Source organism: Lethenteron reissneri, chromosome 21 (assembly GCF_015708825.2).
Source record: "Lethenteron reissneri isolate LAM-NWPU_2019-01 chromosome 21, ASM1570882v1, whole genome shotgun sequence".
NCBI lineage: Eukaryota > Metazoa > Chordata > Hyperoartia > Petromyzontiformes > Petromyzontidae > Lethenteron > Lethenteron reissneri.
Genome location: NC_083799.1, coordinates 11,387,945 through 11,403,910, shown reverse-complemented (window position 1 = coordinate 11,403,910; position 15,966 = coordinate 11,387,945). Strand labels below are relative to the sequence as shown.

General features: G+C 47.7%; 1 protein-coding gene across 1 annotated transcript in view; it reads right to left on the bottom strand.

Moving 5' to 3' along the window:
• Positions 1-15,966, bottom strand: part of LOC133345232 (uncharacterized) — a 34,103-nt gene extending 18,137 nt beyond the window's left edge. The window contains exons 1-2 of the mRNA XM_061555810.1: positions 14,457-15,966; positions 3,640-3,769 (exon numbers count right to left, since the gene is read on the bottom strand). Of these exons, the coding sequence (XP_061411794.1) occupies positions 3,640-3,769; positions 14,457-15,363 (1,037 nt within the window). The 5' untranslated portion in view covers positions 15,364-15,966. The remainder of the gene's footprint in view (positions 1-3,639; positions 3,770-14,456) is intronic.

The following is a 15,966-nucleotide window of genomic DNA, read 5'->3' as shown; positions in this document are numbered from 1 at the left end:
ATTGAAGGAAGCAGGGAACTTTTTACAATGTTCTCACCTACAAGATGATGTAAGGATGGTTGTGATAACACAAAATATGTGTAATTGCAAGGTACGTCTGTTTTGCAAGCTTTCTCTTGCAAAAGAGGATAAATCTCAATGGGTTATCACCTGGGGGTTAAAACACACACATTTGCCACAAGTTGTATACACGAAGCATCTGCGTGTCACCACACATCAGGATGACTATCCGATGTGCTTTTGGGTTGCCATGATTCCCTATATTTCGCACCACGTCTGACGTAAGAACTCAACATACCAGGAGGGAGTCTAATTTTCAAGCTGAGGCTGCATCAAGATAGCACGGGGACAGTAACACACCCGGGCTGGGTCAGAGGAGCCAATGGAAGTGCGGAGTTGAGTGTCATCAGCGCAGGAATTGTGGCCAATTTTGAAACTGGAGATGACATTTTCCAAGTGAGAGGAGATAGACCCAGAACGGTCATTGCCAAGAATGGAATCTTAAAGAATGTTTTTGTTGAGAGCGAAGAGAGGGACGAGCACAACCAGAAGAATGGTGTGTGAGAGACCCCCATATATGGACATGTGTTGAACTTCTTTCGCACCGTATGTACAAGCAGGATGAATCCTTTTTCCGCCTGAGGACGACCGCTTGTGTTGCGATCGAAACATTGATATGTTATTTTGTATTTTATTTTATTTTTCTACCTACGTGACTTTACCGATAGAACCAATGAGTCGAATGAAGCCTATGCATGCATTCATGAACAGTGACGGTGTCTCTGTTTCATCACCAAAATTAAATAATATCCACGTCTGGTTCAAAAGGCCCATTGGCCAATTGACTTAAATATTCAGTTTAATACGTCGGCTTTCACGACCAATATCCAAAATACAGGATTTTTCTGGCTTAGATCAGCGATATAACCCCAAAAAACCTGCATTATGATTTAAATATTAGTTTATAAAAGCAATTAATTGCAGGCCTTTCCTACAAATCAGAACAATAATTTACACCCATTTTGTCAATCCACTGCTTGATGAAGGCCTCCCCACACACAATGTCGGACAAGGGAATTTTTTTACCATACTTCCTCACATTGGTCAGTGCGGGTTAGTGAAGGGGGTGAGAGGTATGACTGGTTCAGACACCACGCAATGCTAGTCGTAGCCTTGTAATCGAACTTGGTTCGTCTGGTCCAAATTGCAATGTGCAAAGCTCCACTGCCACCACCCACCCTACGTATACACTGTAGGTGTAACGTCTGTATGACAAAGCCTGCTGATTTTATTCTGAAGTAAACTCCAATGATTTTTCTCTCTCTCTCTCTCACCAAATGCCGACGCTCAACAACAACGAGCTTATATTCTGTTTGGGTTGTTAGAGAGCAAATGAACGTGCAGGTGCCTGCGCTGGCTTCAACGCCACCAGATGAGAGATGGCCCTGGGTAATTTGCATTCCTTGGCTTCCTCGGTCAATGCCTGGACCAGCATCTCCCCATGACACAGCAAAAGGGGCCCCACAGTGAAGGTAACACGCGGCCCATTCGAGACGCAGGCGGTTCAAGCGGGAGAGGAAATGGCACCACTGGCATGGGTTTACACGGCCAGTCCTGTCCCCGATGCGCGGTGTGCATTCGTCTGGCACTTGACTTTGTTGGCGTTTTGCATCGTACAAATGGGTCTGGTCCGTTTTGTGTCATTTTAACGAGAGGGCAAAAAAACAAAACAAGTTTCTGCCTTGCGTCAGGTTGAACGGGAATGAATGACTTTCATTGAAGAAACAGAACCGTGGGGGGTGGGGGGGGGATTTAACAAAGTTTGCTAATTGTTGCACCCACCGGAAGATCGAACTCCGGTGACGATCCTGGATTGCAAGTCCGGTGTGCGAACCTTTTCACCACGGCGGCGGTAACCCGCAGCAGGACTAAAGTAACAACTTAAAATACTTCCCGCATGTCATGTTGACCTTCTTTAGTAACTGAGACGTCAGTATTCACAATGGCGTTTAGACACAATGAAATGCCAAAACTTCTGCCCTCTTGTTCCCATTTCTTTTCAGCTTCTTTCCGAAACCGTGTTTATACTTTGCTTCTTTAAAATCTTAAGAAGCAAAAATGCCAAGCAATGTTTCAGCCACCATGGGTATGTGAAAGTTCTATTTAGCCTGCCGCTTGCGATGAGATGCTTCTGATGCCATGCAATGCTTTGGAAAGGGTGTATGCTGATAGAAATCTCTACAAAGTCTTTCAGCCTAAATACTCGAGTGCCCATCGCACCGTACGGTATGTATGTATGTTGGACTTCTTTCGCACCGTACGTAGCCAAACGTGGTTTTCGGAGGTACGAAATGCGTGCGGAAAGAAACCGAGGTGCATGCTGGAAGCAGCAAGTTGGCGCACGTGTGTCATGTGCTCAAAAAACACAAAGATCGCATAATGTACATATGTATTTAAGCAGATAGGTAGGAACCCGAGTTTATACGCAAAGTATATGCACGTGTCTATATAGAAACAGTGTGCTATGGTAAATCATTACGTATTTCATGATCAAGAGTCCTACTGCTTTATCAACTGGGTCATATGCCATGCATATTTCATATAATCATGTCAATCTCACCATGAATATCAGTATGCGACCATTCAATAATCTGCCATAATGATTCATTACTTTAATATTACAGCGTTGTTTTTATTAATAATTATAATAACACACTCCATTGTCCATCTTCTATTGGATGAAGGTCTCCCCCACACGTTTTTGCTCGAGGGGGTTTGTTTGACCATACTTCACCACGCTGGTCAATGCGGCTATGCACGAGCAGGTGGGGCTGACCGAGGCAAGGGGGGAAAATACCGGTGCAGCCTCCCGGTCAATCCGGAAGCATCAACGCAGAGTACCCGTGAACAGGAACGTACCGCAATCCCTCTAGCCAACTGTGGACTTGCCAACCCCCAGCATTCAGGACACCTAACTCCGCGCAGGCAGTGATGAGAACGAAACTGGCACTATTTGGACATATATGTTGTGTTGGATGAAAAAATTGGAAGGAACCGGAAAGAGAGGAATACCTCAGAGAGAATGGCCTGACGACGATGACGACGACACATAAGAGATTCATGCCAGAAAGATGTGGCCACTTACTTGAGCAATATATGCACGAGACAGAGGAAAGTGGAAAAAAATAACGAAATGTGGAGTGGACACCTACTACGGGCTATCTGCCAGAGGTCGCAAACGGGTTTTGATTCCTTAGCCGTACCCATACCCAGCCGCACCAGGGTCGCAAATCGGTACCCGATACCCGTACCCGGCTGGGTACGGGTACCCGTTCCCTACCTGTACCCGTACCCTACCCGAAATGAGTGACAAACGGTTACTCACCAGTGACTCACGGCCTACCCGTACCCGTACCCGGCCGCACCAGGGTCGCAAACGGGTACCCGTACCCGTACCTGGCCGGGTACGGGTAGCCGGGTATTGGGTAGGGTACGGGTATCGGGTACCCGGTTGCGACCTCTGCTATCTGCCCCATGGATCGTGATGATGATGATGAACCCCCGGCAGTTGGCAAAGGATTGCTGTGCTCACAAAAATAAGAGTACTGGGTCTGCCCCGTGGGCCGCTGGCGCTGGTACCTGCGCTGCGAACGGAGGAGGCCAGCTACGTCGACGCACAGCGGCACGAAGCCGCGACGCGCCCCATTGATGACCAACGCCACTGCGCGTCCAGCCGCCTCTTGGTCGTCCTGGGAGCTGCTCACGCTTCCTGCGCACGCACAAAAGATAAAGATCCCCCGTATAGCCTTAACAGACTTTAGGGGCAAGTGCTTTTAGCGAGCACCTATGAAGGCCAGCACGGCACACGAGGGGGTGGGTGGCCAGCACCACGCCCGACCGCCTTTGTCTCCCTAGTGGAAATGTTTACACACCGCACCAGGTACTCATTTGAGGCTGAGTCGACCTAGGGGAGGCCCGGGACCGGTTCAGATAAATCGTCACACACAGCAGGTGCACGTGCGTATGTATGTTAACCTCCTTCCATTCCGAGTGGATATCTGTGAGAATGCTGGACATCTGTGAAAACGAGCTGTGATGTGTGCATGTGTCCTTAAGCTTCAAGATAACGATATCCTTTATTCATCCTGAAAAAAAAATATTGCTGAGTCTCAAGGCATCTTTTTAGAAGAGTCATGCATTGGTAATGTTTACACAATACCATGAATAAGTGTTTTGGGGTGCGAGAAAGTGCACGGAGAAAACCAAAGCAATAAGACGACACAAATCGAATCGAATGTTGTACTGCCCATCTCAGAGGTGGGACAAAGTCATTGTTATGCAAGTCCAAGTCGAGTCTGAAGTCATCAAATTCATGACTCGAGTCTGACTCGAGTCCAAGTCACATGACTCGAGTCCACACCTCAGAGGTGGGACAAAGTCATTGTTATGCAAGTCCAAGTCGAGTCTGAAGTCATCAAATTCATGACTCGAGTCTGACTCGAGTCCAAGTCACATGACTCGAGTCCACACCTCAGAGGTGGGACAAAGTCATTGTTATGCAAGTCCAAGTCGAGTCTGAAGTCATCAGATTCATGACTCGAGTCTGACTCGAGTCCAAGTCACATGACTCGAGTCCACACCTCAGAGGTGGGACAAAGTCATTGTTATGCAAGTCCAAGTCGAGTCTGAAGTCATCAAATTCATGACTCGAGTCTGACTCGAGTCCAAGTCACATGACTCGAGTCCACACCTCAGAGGTGGGACAAAGTCATTGTTATGCAAGTCCAAGTCGAGTCTGAAGTCATCAAATTCATGACTCGAGTCTGACTCGAGTCCAAGTCACATGACTCGAGTCCACACCTCAGAGGTGGGACAAAGTCATTGTTATGCAAGTCCAAGTCGAGTCTGATGTCATCAAATTCATGACTCGAGTCTGACTCGAGTCCAAGTCACATGACTCGAGTCCACACCTCAGAGGTGGGACAAAGTCATTGTTATGCAAGTCCAAGTCGAGTCTGAAGTCATCAAATTCATGACTCGAGTCTGACTCGAGTCCAAGTCACATGACTCGAGTCCACACCTCAGAGGTGGGACAAAGTCATTGTTATGCAAGTCCAAGTCGAGTCTGAAGTCATCAAATTCATGACTCGAGTCTGACTCGAGTCCAAGTCACATGACTCGAGTCCACACCTCAGAGGTGGGACAAAGTCATTGTTATGCAAGTCCAAGTCGAGTCTGAAGTCATCAAATTCATGACTCGAGTCTGACTCGAGTCCAAGTCACATGACTCGAGTCCACACCTCAGAGGTGGGACAAAGTCATTGTTATGCAAGTCCAAGTCGAGTCTGAAGTCATCAAATTCATGACTCGAGTCTGACTCGAGTCCAAGTCACATGACTCGAGTCCACACCTCAGAGGTGGGACAAAGTCATTGTTATGCAAGTCCAAGTCGAGTCTGAAGTCATCAAATTCATGACTCGAGTCTGACTCGAGTCCAAGTCACATGACTCGAGTCCACACCTCAGAGGTGGGACAAAGTCATTGTTATGCAAGTCCAAGTCGAGTCTGAAGTCATCAAATTCATGACTCGAGTCTGACTCGAGTCCAAGTCACATGACTCGAGTCCACACCTCAGAGGTGGGACAAAGTCATTGTTATGCAAGTCCAAGTCGAGTCTGAAGTCATCAAATTCATGACTCGAGTCTGACTCGAGTCCAAGTCACATGACTCGAGTCCACACCTCAGAGGTGGGACAAAGTCATTGTTATGCAAGTCCAAGTCGAGTCTGAAGTCATCAAATTCATGACTCGAGTCTGACTCGAGTCCAAGTCACATGACTCGAGTCCACACCTCAGAGGTGGGACAAAGTCATTGTTATGCAAGTCCAAGTCGAGTCTGAAGTCATCAAATTCATGACTCGAGTCTGACTCGAGTCCAAGTCACATGACTCGAGTCCACACCTCAGAGGTGGGACAAAGTCATTGTTATGCAAGTCCAAGTCGAGTCTGAAGTCATCAAATTCATGACTCGAGTCTGACTCGAGTCCAAGTCACATGACTCGAGTCCACACCTCAGAGGTGGGACAAAGTCATTGTTATGCAAGTCCAAGTCGAGTCTGAAGTCATCAAATTCATGACTCGAGTCTGACTCGAGTCCAAGTCACATGACTCGAGTCCACACCTCAGAGGTGGGACAAAGTCATTGTTATGCAAGTCCAAGTCGAGTCTGAAGTCATCAAATTCATGACTCGAGTCTGACTCGAGTCCAAGTCACATGACTCGAGTCCACACCTCAGAGGTGGGACAAAGTCATTGTTATGCAAGTCCAAGTCGAGTCTGAAGTCATCAAATTCATGACTCGAGTCTGACTCGAGTCCAAGTCACATGACTCGAGTCCACACCTCAGAGGTGGGACAAAGTCATTGTTATGCAAGTCCAAGTCGAGTCTGAAGTCATCAAATTCATGACTCGAGTCTGACTCGAGTCCAAGTCACATGACTCGAGTCCACACCTCAGAGGTGGGACAAAGTCATTGTTATGCAAGTCCAAGTCGAGTCTGAAGTCATCAAATTCATGACTCGAGTCTGACTCGAGTCCAAGTCACATGACTCGAGTCCACACCTCAGAGGTGGGACAAAGTCATTGTTATGCAAGTCCAAGTCGAGTCTGAAGTCATCAAATTCATGACTCGAGTCTGACTCGAGTCCAAGTCACATGACTCGAGTCCACACCTCAGAGGTGGGACAAAGTCATTGTTATGCAAGTCCAAGTCGAGTCTGAAGTCATCAAATTCATGACTCGAGTCTGACTCGAGTCCAAGTCACATGACTCGAGTCCACACCTCAGAGGTGGGACAAAGTCATTGTTATGCAAGTCCAAGTCGAGTCTGAAGTCATCAAATTCATGACTCGAGTCTGACTCGAGTCCAAGTCACATGACTCGAGTCCACACCTCAGAGGTGGGACAAAGTCATTGTTATGCAAGTCCAAGTCGAGTCTGAAGTCATCAAATTCATGACTCGAGTCTGACTCGAGTCCAAGTCACATGACTCGAGTCCACACCTCAGAGGTGGGACAAAGTCATTGTTATGCAAGTCCAAGTCGAGTCTGAAGTCATCAAATTCATGACTCGAGTCTGACTCGAGTCCAAGTCACATGACTCGAGTCCACACCTCAGAGGTGGGACAAAGTCATTGTTATGCAAGTCCAAGTCGAGTCTGAAGTCATCAAATTCATGACTCGAGTCTGACTCGAGTCCAAGTCACATGACTCGAGTCCACACCTCAGAGGTGGGACAAAGTCATTGTTATGCAAGTCCAAGTCGAGTCTGAAGTCATCAAATTCATGACTCGAGTCTGACTCGAGTCCAAGTCACATGACTCGAGTCCACACCAGCTCAGAGGTGGGACAAAGTCATTGTTATGCAAGTCCAAGTCGAGTCTGAAGTCATCAAATTCATGACTCGAGTCTGACTCGAGTCCAAGTCACATGACTCGAGTCCACACCTCAGAGGTGGGACAAAGTCATTGTTATGCAAGTCCAAGTCGAGTCTGAAGTCATCAAATTCATGACTCGAGTCTGACTCGAGTCCAAGTCACATGACTCGAGTCCACACCTCAGAGGTGGGACAAAGTCATTGTTATGCAAGTCCAAGTCGAGTCTGAAGTCATCAAATTCATGACTCGAGTCTGACTCGAGTCCAAGTCACATGACTCGAGTCCACACCTCAGAGGTGGGACAAAGTCATTGTTATGCAAGTCCAAGTCGAGTCTGAAGTCATCAAATTCATGACTCGAGTCTGACTCGAGTCCAAGTCACATGACTCGAGTCCACACCTCAGAGGTGGGACAAAGTCATTGTTATGCAAGTCCAAGTCGAGTCTGAAGTCATCAAATTCATGACTCGAGTCTGACTCGAGTCCAAGTCACATGACTCGAGTCCACACCTCAGAGGTGGGACAAAGTCATTGTTATGCAAGTCCAAGTCGAGTCTGAAGTCATCAAATTCATGACTCGAGTCTGACTCGAGTCCAAGTCACATGACTCGAGTCCACACCTCAGAGGTGGGACAAAGTCATTGTTATGCAAGTCCAAGTCGAGTCTGAAGTCATCAAATTCATGACTCGAGTCTGACTCGAGTCCAAGTCACATGACTCGAGTCCACACCTCAGAGGTGGGACAAAGTCATTGTTATGCAAGTCCAAGTCGAGTCTGAAGTCATCAAATTCATGACTCGAGTCTGACTCGAGTCCAAGTCACATGACTCGAGTCCACACCTCAGAGGTGGGACAAAGTCATTGTTATGCAAGTCCAAGTCGAGTCTGAAGTCATCAAATTCATGACTCGAGTCTGACTCGAGTCCAAGTCACATGACTCGAGTCCACACCTCAGAGGTGGGACAAAGTCATTGTTATGCAAGTCCAAGTCGAGTCTGAAGTCATCAAATTCATGACTCGAGTCTGACTCGAGTCCAAGTCACATGACTCGAGTCCACACCTCAGAGGTGGGACAAAGTCATTGTTATGCAAGTCCAAGTCGAGTCTGAAGTCATCAAATTCATGACTCGAGTCTGACTCGAGTCCAAGTCACATGACTCGAGTCCACACCTCAGAGGTGGGACAAAGTCATTGTTATGCAAGTCCAAGTCGAGTCTGAAGTCATCAAATTCATGACTCGAGTCTGACTCGAGTCCAAGTCACATGACTCGAGTCCACACCTCAGAGGTGGGACAAAGTCATTGTTATGCAAGTCCAAGTCGAGTCTGAAGTCATCAAATTCATGACTCGAGTTTGACTCGAGTCCAAGTCACATGACTCGAGTCCACACCTCAGAGGTGGGACAAAGTCATTGTTATGCAAGTCCAAGTCGAGTCTGAAGTCATCAAATTCATGACTCGAGTCTGACTCGAGTCCAAGTCACATGACTCGAGTCCACACCAGCCCCATCTCATGGCCACCTCATAGGCCCACGCCTACAACACGCGGTATTTCGAGGTAGCCTCCCATTCGACTGCCAACCAGGATCCGACTTCTGCGAGATTTGGCACATGCAGGGTGAATTGGTCGTAGGCAAAATACTAGACATGTGTGAAAAAGAGCTTTGTAACTCATCGGATTCCTCCGGGATAAATACATATTCTGATACTGGAATGTGTGGCAGAGGATGCTGGAGGACAGAGACCAGGCCCTTTAAATGAGTTGGCCTCACCACATCTGCACTATACCATAGGGAATGGCTTTAAGCCTTCATCCAGTGCTGGCTTAAAAAATACAGATGAAATTGAGATAGCGACTGGTGAGGTTGGTGAGATGAGCCATGTTTTTTATTGATACTTGACACATTGACCCGCTTGTCAATTTGGCATTTTAGCTTCTGCTGACAGACTTAACGTGATTTAACGTCCTTTAGAGGGAGAACAAGCATTGTCTGCGTGATGAATAAACTGCGTTTTGTCCACTCTGCAAGCCGGCCCTGGAGTGTGAACCTTGTTTAAAACACATATAAACTCAAAGGGGGCACGACACGTTCAATTTTAAAACAAACTCTTTAAACAAATGTTCAACACTAAACAAATTGCGTAACAATACGACTTGCTATGTCTATAATGCATTCTGGGCCAAGAAGGTTCCATGGGGGTGAAGTTCAAAGGTCAAGAGTGGAAGAAGGAGCGTGGTCGCCGCTGCTGCTGAAGAACTCGAGCTCACGTGACCCAATCACCACTGTTTATCCACTGCAACAAAACATTACTCGAATCCAACACGAACGTTTGTTGGGAACACTGCCAGTTGCGCATTTACACAAGAGAGGAGGGTGGTGCAGTCGTGTTAGAAGGACAAGTCGGCGCAGATGCTCTCTCGATGCGCCAACAATCCCCATTCAGCAGCCTAAAGGGGCAGCCGTGTGCAGACCAGGCACATGCAGACCGTGAAGTCTTTAAGCTGTGGTGATGTGAACCATGTGTTTGAGATTTTATGAAATGCGCGATATAAACCGTAATTTGTTGTCCTTCCCCCCGGCACCTCCGATTAGCACGGTTGGCTACGTACGGTGCGAAAGAAGTTCAAAGTAAATTGCCACCATCTCGGCGGAAGAAAATTAACTCATAATTAGCAGTTCTTTCCCAGAGTACTTTTGATCGAATGAAAGAGCCAATTGATCCCCACAGTGTGCAGACTTGAGCGATCCAAGGGGCGGCCACTGCCCTGCCTCAGGAATTTCCTCGGGGTAGCGACACCCCCCCCCCCACTCCTCCTCAAGATTCCTCAGTGTCAGCGCACCGTAGATGTGCGCTTACCTGTGCTGTGATGTACAGAGCGTTCTGAAATTCTCGCCGCAAGGGACCGAGGGGTCGCGTGAAAAAAAAGAAACCCCGAAATTCAAAACACAACAAAGTATGTGATTGCAGTGTAATCGGAAGCGACTTTGGAGTATGGTGTTAAGAGACATCGTCGCCGTCATTGGGAGGAGGATAAGTTGGCTCAGAGTTTGCGTGAGAGTGGGTTGTGTTTGTAATGCTCGTACAAGGTTTGTGAAGCTTAAGAGTTAAGGGGGAATTCGGTAAATACGGAATGCGTATGAACACCACGAGGCAAGGGACATGGCTATATTTGATTTACTATTTAACCAGGTGAGAGAGCCTATTGTTATTAACGTTATATTTCGTAAGAAGACATGTATGGCCTATTTAAATGTTCACAATCGATTAATTTGCGAAGGCCTCTACACCGCGCTGCTCTGTGTGGCCAGGAATTTAACTTAGCGCCGCCTTCATAAGCAGCAGTGCCCTAAGCACTGTGTAGCCATTCCACCCAATTGCATATTACCATCATACATGATGCATATCCACTGTTTCGATTTAAAGCTTTCGTGACTGCAGGGATTCATCTTCTTGGTTCTTTCGGTAAAGTCACGTAGAAGGGAAATAATAAAAATAAAACATAATAAAATAATTCCCACGACGTTTCGGCCACAACGCAAGCAGCCGTCCTCAGGTGAAGACCAGGTTTGTGGGGAGACAGCTGTTGTCGCCATCCCATCACGGCCTCGTGATGCAACAATCTATCCAGCTCTTCTCATTGAGCTGACCTCATCGCTCCATCGTCACGATGAACGTATCACAAGATATGCAACAACCCCCTTTGGCTGCCACTCTATCAGTTTAACACGTAGCAAGCTTTCGTGACCAATATCATCCATATTATAGGTTTTTTTAGGGGGGTTAGATCGCGTAAATATAAATGTGTCTCATCTCTGTACGCCTTTCGGCGTCCTCTGGTCGAGCACCAATTGGTTCGAGGCTCAAAAGAAAGCCGTCCCTTGGTGTTGACCAATCAGTTTCAAGAACAATGCATATATTATCATAGCGTGTTTTTTGTTTGCATTTTGACTGCAAGTATTGTGGTTAATGCAGACATGAATCCTTGTAAAAAGGTTTCAGTTTTGTTGCCAGAAAAAAGGGGAAAACTCTATTATTATAAATGTGTCCGTAAACCCGCCAACCCCCGACGCAGCCAATTAGTAAGGTTTGTCACGTAAACAGAACGTGCCAATTCGTTACTAGTACAGCACACAGGTGTGTTGGAGAGCAACGACGTTTTGCCCGTAATTACAACTAGCTTCATCAGGCGACAGCCAGATTTGTGTAGAAATCCTCCTAATTCATTCCTTAAATAGAGGGATAGATGTGATGACGTTCGAAGGGGGAGGGGAATTAATGAATGCATATAAATTACAATTGGCACCCATTGCCAGATGGGTTATTGATATGGTAATCAACGTACATTATGCACGCACGTTATGCAGGCACATTGTTATTGTACCTCCTGTCGTTTGCGTGCAATAAAATTGCAGTGCCTGTTACTGTTTGCGTACAGGCAATTCCCATTTATGTCTGGTGACCTTATAGGCATGCATTTAAACAATGTATTATTTGATGATTCGCTTCAAAGCAGCACTAAGCCTGAAGCTCTCCGAACTGGCGAAGCGTCGTGCTCGTACACCGGTTGTGCTGTACTAGTAACGAATTGGCGTGTTCTGTTTACGTGACAAACCTTACTAATTGGCTGTGTCAGGTGTTGGCGGGTTTAATGACACATTTATATATTTACGCAATGTAACCCAAAAAAAACTGTATCAGGCCACTTCATCATTAGTCTCTCAAATCGGCCATCGGTCTTTCTAGAGACGTTTCCTACCCAAGCGCTCTAAACTTTATTAGGTCATTCTAGATTTGTATTAGGTCAATATCTCTTACTTGCATTTCTTCTTTGTCTACGTGTTCCTCGTTCGGGCTTTCGGTGTAATTCCTAGCATGCACCTCTTCGTACTACTTTCCACAATATTTCAGCATATTTTTTTATCTCCAAAATGTTCAGTGTCCATGTTGCTCACCCATATGTAATAGTAGGTAATATACCACCAAGTCACGTAGGTAAAACATAAAAAAATCACGACGTTTCGGAGGCAACACATGCCTCCGAAACGTCGTGATTTTTGTTTCATTTTATTTGATTAATTTTGATGTTTTACCTACGTGACTTTACCGAAAAAACCTAAGAATATGAATCCTTGCAGTAACGAAAGCTTCAAATCTAGAATTAATACGACCAAGTGATAACCTTACTCTTTAGACACTTACGTGTTTTTTTCATTATCAAGGTCAATGTTCCAAAAGCATTTCAACCTGCTCTCGCTTGCCTATTAATTTCACCATCATTAGAGGACATTTTGCCACAAAGCGCATGGAACAAATGAAGCCGTAAAGATGAATGGATAAATTATTAACCATCTCAGATGTGCCCATGACATAGTCATCGAGCAAACAATTAAATCCGTGAAATGGTCGAATTTGAGTGTTAATAAACAAGGCCACGTAGTCGGGTTCAACATAATTACGAGTACAACAAAGGAAAACTCAAGTTCACTTTGTTGGAAGTGAAAAACACATCGGGCTACGTATACCCCAGACAATTATTGCAGGGACATGAGGATATCACTCGGAATGCACACGATGCTTGGACAGCGCTTGAAGGGCAGTGCTGCACAATCGTTGGACATGCTGCTGTGATTCAGAGGAAGAGGATCGGTTGGAGGGTTCACCTGGTGTATACAAATGTTCGTGAGAAACATTGTTGTGGAAGGCCCATTCATTATTAAACAAATAATAATAATTATTAACGGGGCGTGGATCATCTCCTCCGTTATGAACAGAAAAAAAAAGTCACAGTATCATATTTAGCGATGATCACAACTTTCGGGAGAATTGGAACAGTGCACGAGTGGTTAGCACGCTGTGCAATGAACCAAACAGACTAATTTAGAATCCCGGCCAGAGTTAACATCAGTGGCGAGTAATATCGAACTGATGTCCCATGTTCACCACCATGCACTTACCAGCAACCTCTACGCATAATATGGAGTCGGGAGGCCTTCATGCAGCAGCGGATTGACAAAGAGCTGTTCAACGTGTAGGGTAAACCATTCTGACAGAAAGGCAGCAGCTACCTCCAATTAGCACGCTTGCCTACGTACTTCGCGAATGAAGTTGAACGTAATCACTGTACATACAAACGACTCACGACCACTTCGGCGAGACATTTCATCAGCAGCGGTGATCGTAGGTCACAGCAAAGAGGAGGCACCGACCTGGCGAATTCCCTCGTATCGTGCGGGGTGGATGGGGCGAACGGCGTCTCTCCACCGAGTGATGCCGTTTGGAATTAAATTAATTAATCAATAGAAATTTACATTTTTACGCATTTAATTGCGTTCATCCATAATGCGAAATTCTTACAGTTAAAACTGCCCATCTTATCCCTGTCCACGCTGATTTAAATAAAGTCTACATCATTCGTTCCCAAAATGTGCCACATTGAGTGGACGACGGCGTAAGTCTCGCCACGAATGTGTCAATGCCTATGCCACCCCGAGGCTTTCCGCATCGACAGTCCCACCACCAACCAACACCACCAGACCTCATTGGAACCTCATTTGCCAGTAAAAAATATGATAATTGTTGTTTTACCCTTCTATCTGGCAACAAAACTGACACCTTTTTCTTTTTACAAGGAGTCATGTTTGCATAGACCACAATACCTGCAGTCATAATGCAAACAAAAAACATAACTCTGATAATGTGTGCACTGTCCTTGAAGTTGATTGGTCCCACACCCGAGACAGCTTTCCTTAGAGCCTAGTCTCACATGGGTTGGACCAGATGACGCCAAAACGTCGCACAACTCAAAGACAATGCACCATCAGAGTATGAGAGCTCGGGGTAAGCATTTACACCATTGAAACCTAATTTGCCAGTAAAAAAACATGATAATTGTTTTTTTTTACCCTTCTATCTGGCAACAAAACTGACACCTTTGGTCTATGCAAACATGACTCCTTGTAAAAAAAGGTGTCAGTTTTGTTGCCAGATAGAAGGGTAAACAAACCAATTATCACCACCAGACCTCGTTTAGCCTTGCGGTCCTTGCCGTCCACCCCTCCGCCCGTGCCGACGTCCTTCAGCCGGTGATTGCGCTCCTGCCGAGTCGGAGTCTCCGGACCCTGCGTGTGCCACGACGCGCGCTCGCTGCTGCAGTCGCTGCTGTGGCTCTGCAGCTGGTCCTGCTGCTGGCTCTGCTGGTCCCCGCAAGTGCAGCAACAGCACGGGGTGCTGGTGCCAGTGCGCTCCGTGCTGCACTCGCTCGAGCAGCAGCAGCAGCAGCTGTCGCTTGGCTGGCTGCTGCTGCTCATGGCGGAAAGGTCTGTGTGGTCGCAGGGTGCACAGGAACCGATCCCGACGCGTCGACAGCCACCGACATCGTTATCTTCCTCCTCCTCGTCGTCGTCTTCGTCGTCATCGTCGCTTCTGTAAGACGTGCCTCCGGACCCCGAGATGAATTCACCTCGTTCCCCTCTGGCGCCGCGGTCGCGTTCGCCGCCGCCGCCGTCCTGGTGGTTGTGGTGGCGGTGTCGGCATCGAAGCTTGGAGTCCTCCTCGCAGGAGAGGCGAGAGCGCAGGCTGGAGCTCTCCGCGCTCGGCTGCCGTGAGCCCCAGCTAGAGCCGTCCTCGACGGGACAGCGAGAGTCAAAGCCAGACTCCCCCCGCCGGCCGTGTGGACGTGACCCCAGGCAAGCGCCTTCCACGTTGTGACATCCAGAAGATAACCCGAACCCCTTCGCGCCGTGGGGATGTCGGCAGCCTGTACTGCAGCCTCCCTCCGCGCTGGCGCGTCTGCTAGAGCCCGTGCTGGACCCTTCCACGTTACGGTGCCGGGAGCCGGAGCTCGCCTGGCTGCGCGCGCTGTCGGAACCGCTGCAAGAGGCGCGCGCGTCCTCGTTGCGGGCGCGCTCCCGTCTCGCTCCCATGTCCATCGCTCTTCAATTGAGCCTCGGCTACAGCCTAAAACACGCGCGCCGTCACCATTGAGTACGCGTTGGGCATCCCTCCAATTCCCCTTCCTGCCCAGTATGATGAGATGGCGGTGACGATGATGACTGCGAGCCGCGCCTTAGCACGTCGCCCGGTGTCCATCGCGAGTCTTCTGCCCGAGGTCTTTCGCCGTCATTGAGACCTTCGCAAAGTGGCGGTGGACGACGAGTGGTGGACGCGGCCCGGATTGTTTTGACGGACGGGGCTGTGTGCTTTAACGCCGGTAAAATGATACTTGAAGTGCGCTCATACCTGGACGGCCGAGCGAGTCCGCCTGTGACATGCAGGATGGCAGGGGGAGGGGTGGGGGACGCAGCGAGGCGTGGGTGGATCGGAGTTCGGCTATTCACGAAGCGTTCGCCGGTGTCTCCCGGCCCGATCCAGCTACGTGCGCACATTAGTGTGATAGACCACAGCGGATACCGCTCTCAAACATTCGTTTGGCTGATGGCACCGTTCTCTCTTGTTTGAATCGTGTTTCGAACGAGTTTGGACGAAAGTTTCGTTTACGTTGGACGTGATTCATTATCTTGACGGGAGTCTTT